Below are 8,277 nucleotides of genomic sequence, written 5' to 3' on the forward strand. Positions count from 1 at the left end.
ATTGTGTTACGTACATTATTGTGTACATTATTGTGTTATGTACATTATTGTGTTGTGTACATTATTGTGTTATGTACATTATTGTGTACATTATTGTGTTGTGTACATTATTGTGTTATGTACATTATTGTGTTGTGTACATTATTGTGTTATGTACATTATTGTGTTATGTACATTATTGTCTTGTGTACATTATTGTGTTATGTACATTATTGTGTTGTGTACATTGTTGTGTACATTATTGTGTTGTGTACATTATTGTGTTATGTACATTATTGTGTTGTGTACATTGTTGTGTTATGTACATTACTGTGTTATGTACATTATTGTGTTATGTACATTATTGTGTACATTATTGTGTTATGTACATTATTGTGTTGTGTACATTATTGTGTACATTATTGTGTTATGTACATTATTGTGTTGTGTCCATTATTGTATTGTGTACATTATTGTGTTGTGTACATTATTGTGTTATGTACATTATTGTGTTGTGTACATTATTGTGTTATGTACATTATTGTGTTATGTACATTATTGTGTTGTGTACATTATTGTGTTATGTACATTATTGTGTTGTGTACATTATTGTGTTATGTACATTATTGTGTACATTATTGTGTTGTGTACATTGTTGTGTTGTGTACATTGTTGTGTTATGTACATTGTTGTGTTGTGTACATTATTGTGTACATTATTGTGTTGTGTACATTGTTGTGTTGTGTACATTGTTGTGTTATGTACATTATTGTGTTATGTACATTGTTGTATTGTCTACATTGTTGTGTTATGTACATTGTTGTGTTGTGTACATTATTGTGTTGTGTACATTATTGTGTTGTTAAATAATAAATAGCAACAATAAAAAAATCAGTAACTAAATTTGACTATTTATGCTGTTATCATTCAACCCTGCCATTACTGTAGGGTATCTAAGTGTGTGTCCAAAGCATCTGCAGAAGTGTGTCAGGAATAAGAAGTACAGAGGTTTCCAGATGTGATTACTTTCTTAAAATGGTGGTTAAATAGGAGAATAAGCTGACTGATCAAATCACTCAAATCACATACAACATACTCAGTAAAGTATTATTATTATTAGTAGTAGTAGTATCTTTTGTCCTTCGGTGTTAAATAGGACAAAAATGATCTCCACATGTGATTTATCTCATCACTATCCACGCAGACGGAGGGTCAAATAAATGGTGCTTTCTGGACCAATGCCGTAATCCTGCAGCTTCCTGCCAGAGTCCAGCTGTCTACCGCTGAAGATCAGCCGCTGCTGGTCCTCTGGTATTCCTTCTTTTTGGCGGACCTTTCTCATCAACTGATCGACGGTCTCTTCATCAGTAATGTCATATGTCTTCGTCTGCCCCTTCTCATTCTTCACGAACACCTGAAGTGGTACGGGAGCCATGGAGATCAGCAGCATCACGGTGGCTCCTGAACTCAATCCGTATTGGCTCACAGTCTTCTGGTCATTGTCCAGGATCTGACCACTGGCTGAAAGCTTCAGGCCTGAGACCCTTGCCCCAAAGTGAGGGGCAATGTGCTGCTTCAGTTCACCGATGGTGGTACTTGGCAGAACATTCACATGCTTCGTTTTTACAGTTATGTCTGTGACGAAGAGCTCCATTGTTTTTTCCTTATTGATGACCTGTGTCTAAAAAAAGCCAAAGATACAGATTTATTCAAATATTTTACTTGACCTATCATCAATAACCATTTTTACAGAAGCTATGAGACAAATATAAATAACAAATAATGGAAGTTTATTAGCACCGATTATCACTGTACAAATAGTTTTGTATTTCTTTTAAATAATTGTGATATAAGTGTTTGCTTTTTACTAGCTAACATTAAAAATGAAGAGACAGAACCAGAAGACAGCTGGAGAGATTTGATCAAAGTAAGGCTGCAGGCCCTGATGGTATTAGTCCCAGGGTTCTTAATTCCTGCACTACTCAGCTGTCTGGTATCCTGAAGTACATCTACAACCTGAGTCAGATGCAGAAAAGGGTAACGGTGCTATGGAAAACATCAAGTACTGATACCTATGAAAGCCACCACATCTGGCTTCAGAGACTACAGACCAATTTGCTTTGAGGTCACATGTCACAAAGGTGTTGGGGAGAATAGTTTTAGCCCACCTGGTACCACAGGTGAAACCTGCACTGGACCTACTCCATGTTTTTTATTTTTATAGGGCCGTCAACACCATCCAACTATTCCTACTGAGTGAGAAGCTGCTTATAATGGGTGTCAGCTCAACCACCATCTCCTGAATTGCTGACTACCTGTCAGATAGGCCCCAGTTTGTGTGATTGGGGGCCTCACTGTCTGACACAGTGGTCAGTAACAGAGGAGCACCTCAGGGGACTGCCCTGTCTCCATTTTTGTTCACTCTATATATCTCAGACGTTCAGGACAACTCTAATTCATGCCACCTGCAGAAGTGTTCTGATGACATTGCAGTGGTGGGGTGTACAAGGGATGGATTGAGTCAGTGAGGAACAGGAGGTCACTGAACAAACTGCTCTCCATGATGGACAATCCATCTCACCCATGCTACAACACACGACAACTGAGTCAACTGAGCTTAATCTCAAAAAGAATCAATCAGAATCATTGTCAAAGATAACGTTACAGGAGATCATTCATACCATTCACAATAACATTATGTACTAGTTCACCTGTGTGTGACAGGTGATAACAAATCAGAATCAAAATATAATATTTAACATTTTTAGAATTTATTTTGTATTTATTATTCAAGTACACATTATTAAAATGAGAGAAAAACCTACCTTAGAGTAAACGATGTACTTTTCTTTGCACAGTCTCCTTTTCCCAGAATCAAAACTGTGTCTCTTTTCCAGCGGACCGCAATTTAACAACAGATCAACACAACACGGCCACGCCCCTTATTTACAATTTAACCAATAGGACATATGGAAAATCTAGCAGAATGAGATCAAGCACCGCCCCTACAGTTAAGATTCGTTTTAGGCGTCTTAGTCAGTGGCTTTCTGTTTCTGTTCAGCATCTTTATGTAAGTAACACCCTTTTTATTAAAACCACTGTGTGGCGCTCCAGAGCAGGACTTAAAAGTTTCAGTTTTGGAGAAAAGAAATGAATTAGAATTGGAATGACGTCAGTAAAGTGAAGGCTGTAGAATTGGAATGACGTCAGTAAAGTGAAGGGTCAGGTTACGGGAAAGTCCACTACATTCCCCATGGCACACCTTCTGGAATGTTCAGAGCCATATGGTGTAATTTGCCCATTTCTCTTCACATTAATACATATACTACACACATCTATACTGATGATTTTATTTCAGATAAAATATATATTTCAGTTTAGTACGTGGTGCTGGACTAATATTGAATTATTATTGGACTAATACTAAAGTTCTGATTTGATCTGATTTATCTGAAGTTCAAAGGTTGACTTCAAGTTGACCTCAGTCTCCAGGCAGCTTCCATATTTATTTATTTATTTATTTATTTATTTATTTATTTATTTATTTGTTTGTTTGTTTGTTTGTTTATTTACTGTTGATATGATGTGTTAATATAGCCACAAAAATTGTTAAGCCCATAAATGACATTCATCTGTTAGCTTTTATTTAGCATTAGCTCATTTGCTACATGTTTGCTAATATAGACCAGGATAATCATGTAACTGTGTATTATATTTTATAGTTTTGCACTATACTGTAATGAAAACATCACTATATGCATGAACTGTACATGTGCAGTGTTGACCAGGATATTAACTAATATTTACTGTAGTTTCTTCAATATTCAATAACTACAACAGGTTATGTATGTAACCAAGTTCCCTGAGAAGGGAACGAAACATTGTGTCATGACTGACACTATGGGAACACTTTGCTGAGGCAGTGTGTCCGAAGCTCCGTGTGCACACACGCCAATTCACTGGCTCAGATAGGACACGTGATGGAGGAATATGCACCAGCATGTCCATATAAGGGGATCTATGTCACATTCAAGTGCGAAAGGATGCTCGGGGTGTGGCCAGTGACGCAGAGTCTCGTTCCCTTCTTAGGGAACTGGGTTACATACCGAGGGAACATTACGAGGGAACTCGACGCTGCGTCATGACTGATGCTATGGGAATGTCAATACCAGTGGCAGACTGTCAGGGTCAGCAAGGCCTTCTCTGCTGGCCTAAACAGCAGTGATCTGAATCACTGACTTGCATTTTAATATATTTAAAATATTTTTCCATGAATGTGTATTAAATTATTCCCAATAGTCTATTCACTACATTTCACAGCTTTTCTCTCGGTTGCACTGCTTCCAGTAGTGTATATTTATGATAAGAGTATTTATCCTTAAGGGTTAGGGTTATCCTTTAAGGCCTTCAGAATCAATAGTGCAGGCACCCGGAGCTTAAAATAAGTGGCAATGAAACTGTCAGATCAGTTTTCGAGTTGAAATCAGATTTCGAGTTGGTGTCACTGGGGCCATCTAGCAGGCATACATTTACGTCAGCAATTTTCCGTCCTTTGATTGGATAACCACACAAACTAAACATATATATATTTTAACTCACAATGGCTGACAGAGGAGAAGAAATCGATTTGGTAGCGGACATCCTTACAACTGCATTTTCAAGGCGAACTTTTCAAGAAAATCCTTTCGATTCTACAAAATAGTTAGTAATCTTTTTCAAGAACCACTTATGCTTTTGGGATTTCTTTTGCACAAAACAAACAGTTTGCCTTCATTCCAGATCCCCGGGGTGGACTGTGTTTTTTTGGTTTTCTTTTGCTGCAGTGAAAAGAAACTTGTGAGACTGATTTGTGTTAATTTGTTTTTTTTTTCTATATGTAATGCTATATGTATGTTGTGTCACAAGATCCTGTGATTTTTGATCCTATCAAAAATTCCTTCACCATTTCACATCAGCCATGTCTTGTCATTATTCTGACTGATTTTGAACCGAATCAGATGAAAGTAAGGGAGAAAATATTAGAGATTTCAAAAAGTGACACACTTCCGGCTGCCAGTTGGTGGCGCTATGACCGAGACTCACAGTTGTCATATCAATGTGATCAGCTTTCAATGCTTAACATGATCCTAAGGTTTCATGTAGATCACTTAATGTACACAGAAGTTATTAGCCACTTCCTGTTTCATTTTATTCGCCATAAGTTTAAGGGCTTCTCACGGCTGAACCGTTTGAGAAATCAAGAGTCCCTCATCAATTCTGCATTATCAATGTCTTGAGATCATATTAGCCTGGGTTTGGTGGCGGTTGTATCAATGTCTTGAGATCATATTAGCCTGGGTTTGGTGGCGGTTGTATCAATGTCTTGAGATCATATTAGCCTGGGTTTGGTGGCGGTTGTATCAATGTCTTGAGATCATATTAGCCTGGGTTTGGTGGCGGTTGTATCAATGTCTTGAGATCATATTAGCCTGGGTTTGGTGGCGGTTGTATCAATGTCTTGAGATCATATTAGCCTGGGTTTGGTGGCGGTTGTATCAATGTCTTGAGATCATATTAGCCTGGGTTTGGTGGCGGTTGTATCAATGTCTTGAGATCATATTAGCCTGGGTTTGGTGGTGGTTGTATCAGTTCCCTAGGAGGAGTATTTCAAATTCCATTGGGGCGTTTTGCAAACAACTCAAAATAACTGACTTCCTGTGGATTAGACTTAATGACAACGTGAAAGTTGTTCAGTTCAGTGAGATCTAAGTGTGGACCAAGGTGTACATGGATACGTGCAAGTGTGTATCAGCTATGCAGCAAGATGTTCCAGGGGGCGCTGTAACGGGTGTGTGCCACGCCCAGGGCCGAGCCACGGTGACGTCCTGATGGCCGCAGATTCCAACCTGTCTGCTGATTTTCATGAGTTTTTGAGCATGTTAAGGGGTCCAAAATACCCCGAAAGTTTGATAAAAAAAAATGTAAAAAAAGAATATAAAATTCTAACGAAAACAATAGTGCTTCCGCACCTATGGTGCAAGGCTCCTTCGGTGCTCTGGCCCTAATAATAATAATAATAATAATAATAATAATAATAATAATAATAATAATAATAACAATAATAATGATAGCAACATTGTGCCTAAAGTCCACCACTATCATCCCCGTGCTGAAGAAGTCTCCAGTGTCCTGTCACAATGAATACCGTCCCATTGCACTCCACATGAAGTGCTTTGAGAGGCTCGTCATGAGGCACATCAAGAACCTGCTGCCACCATCACTAGACCCCATGCAGTTTGTGTATCGTCTAAATTGCTCCACAGACAATGCCATCAGCACAGAGAACTGAACTGTTCTGGACACAGTGTTACACACACACACACACACACACACACACACAGATACACACACACACACAAGCGGAGAGCTGGTCTCAACAAAGCACTGAACTGAGCTGGACACACACACATACACACACACACTAAACTTGTCTTGTTTACATGCACACGTTACTTTAAATATTTATAACTGTTCACTTTTGATTATTTAAATACACACGTCATTTTAATTAAATGTATCTGTTATAACTTAATCACTTCTGTTACTTCCGCTGATATATTCACTGTCCTAAACTTGTCTCTATCTGTTTTTGCACCTACTGTTAACACTGTCTGTGTTATGTGTCCTGTTTGTCTGCACTGTCTTGTCTTGTCATCCTGTGTACTTATGTTGTATGTTTAGTTTGTAAAGAATGCACCGATTTAGGAATAGTTTATCTCTGTTTGTCTGCGTCACCTGTACTCTGTTTCTGTTCTGTGTAGCACCTCTGCTCCAGGAGGAACGTTGTTTCACTTCACTGTGTACTGCATCAGACATATATGGTTGAAGTGACAATAAAGCTTCTTTGACTTTGACATTGAATAGATTATAACAAAGAGCTGATATTTTAAATACACTGATATTTATCTATGATATGATCCTGGATCATTAATGTGACTTTCCAAGAAAAGTACAAGTTTTATAGTTGCATAGGCATCACATCTCTCTCTCTCTCTCTCTCTCTCTCTCTCACACACACACACACACACAATTTTTTAAGTTTGTTGATCCAAGGCAAAGCAAATCAGTGAGTCACTTTGATAAATCATTTTATTTAAATAGAAATGAAATTAATTCATTTAGAACACCCATAAGGAAATAAACTATTACAGTAACTTCATTTTTTTATTACTGTGGTTAAAAATATTATTCTTAAATTATTTATAATACGTGCTAATAAATAATTCTAAAGGCAAAAATGTAACAGTAAAGCAAGCAAACTTAAAATGGTATAAATATAATTTTCTATAATGGAATAGAAAAAGATTCTGGAATATTCAGAAATGATTCTGGAGAAAATCACTTTCTGAAAAGAAGAATCAGTTGAGTGCAAAAAGAATGAAGACACCTCAGTAATCTGTAACAAACATTACGAGATGAATCATGTTACATTTTTTAGGCTAAAATGATCTCCAAGTGTTTCTGTCCCATCAGCCTCCACGCAGACGGAGGGTCATATGAATGGTGCTTCCAGAAACAATGTCGTAATCCTGCAGCTTCCTGCCAGAGTCCAGCTGTCTACCGCTGAAGATCAGCCGCTGCTGGTCCTCTGGTGTTCCTTCTTTTCGGCGGACCTTACTCTTCAAATGATCGACGGTTTCTTCATCAGTAATGTCATATGTCTTCGTCTGCCCCTTCTCATTCTTCACGAACACCTGAAGTGGTACGGGAGTCATGGAGATCAGCAGCATCACGGTGGCTCCTGAACTCAGACCATAATGGTTCACAGTCATCTGGTCATTGTCCAGCTGCACCACTCGCCCATTGGTGACAGAAAGCTTCATCCGTAGAGGACTTGCATTAAAGATTTGGGCGACTTTATGCTTGAGTTGACCGATTGTAGCACCTGGATTCACGTGCACGGTCTTCGTTTCCCCGCTCAGGACTTTAATGTTGAGCTCCATCATATCTGCTGCTTAATGACCTTTGTAAAAGTAAAAAAATGCAGATTAGTGTTTATTATTTAAAAACATTTTGCACTGAAGTTAAAAGACTAATGGAAGCTTACGATCACCAAGCATGAATTAATTATCATCTCCCCAATTAGATCAATTAGAAATGAGTGTATTTTGACCATGTAAATGATGTAAAAATGTAACTAGAGCCTCAAGTCAAGTGTTTCTGGATTTAAAATGGCTGCCAGCAGAGTTTACAGCTAGATCATGTCCATTTGTTGTGGTACCAGGGTGGGATTCTCAAGTGTACACTTTTTGTAACCTT

General features: G+C 38.1%; 2 protein-coding genes across 2 annotated transcripts; both read right to left on the reverse strand.

The window, feature by feature from the left end:
* Positions 1-781: 781 nt before the first annotated feature.
* LOC131343165 (uncharacterized) lies at positions 782-2,898 on the reverse strand. Its single transcript, XM_058374606.1, has 2 exons — positions 2,805-2,898; positions 782-1,660 (listed from the first exon to the last, which is right to left on the reverse strand). The coding sequence occupies exon 2, from the start codon at positions 1,631-1,633 to the stop codon at positions 1,172-1,174; it is 462 nt and encodes a 153-aa protein (XP_058230589.1). The 5' UTR covers positions 1,634-1,660; positions 2,805-2,898; the 3' UTR covers positions 782-1,171.
* Positions 2,899-7,230: 4,332 nt separating this feature from the next.
* On the reverse strand, positions 7,231-7,999 carry LOC131343163 (uncharacterized). Its single transcript, XM_058374604.1, has one exon. The coding sequence runs from the start codon at positions 7,962-7,964 to the stop codon at positions 7,488-7,490; it is 477 nt and encodes a 158-aa protein (XP_058230587.1). The 5' UTR covers positions 7,965-7,999; the 3' UTR covers positions 7,231-7,487.
* Between the last annotated feature and the right edge of the window lie 278 nt (positions 8,000-8,277).

The sequence above is a fragment of the Hemibagrus wyckioides genome, linkage group LG22 (assembly GCF_019097595.1).
Source record: "Hemibagrus wyckioides isolate EC202008001 linkage group LG22, SWU_Hwy_1.0, whole genome shotgun sequence".
Taxonomy (NCBI): domain Eukaryota; kingdom Metazoa; phylum Chordata; class Actinopteri; order Siluriformes; family Bagridae; genus Hemibagrus; species Hemibagrus wyckioides.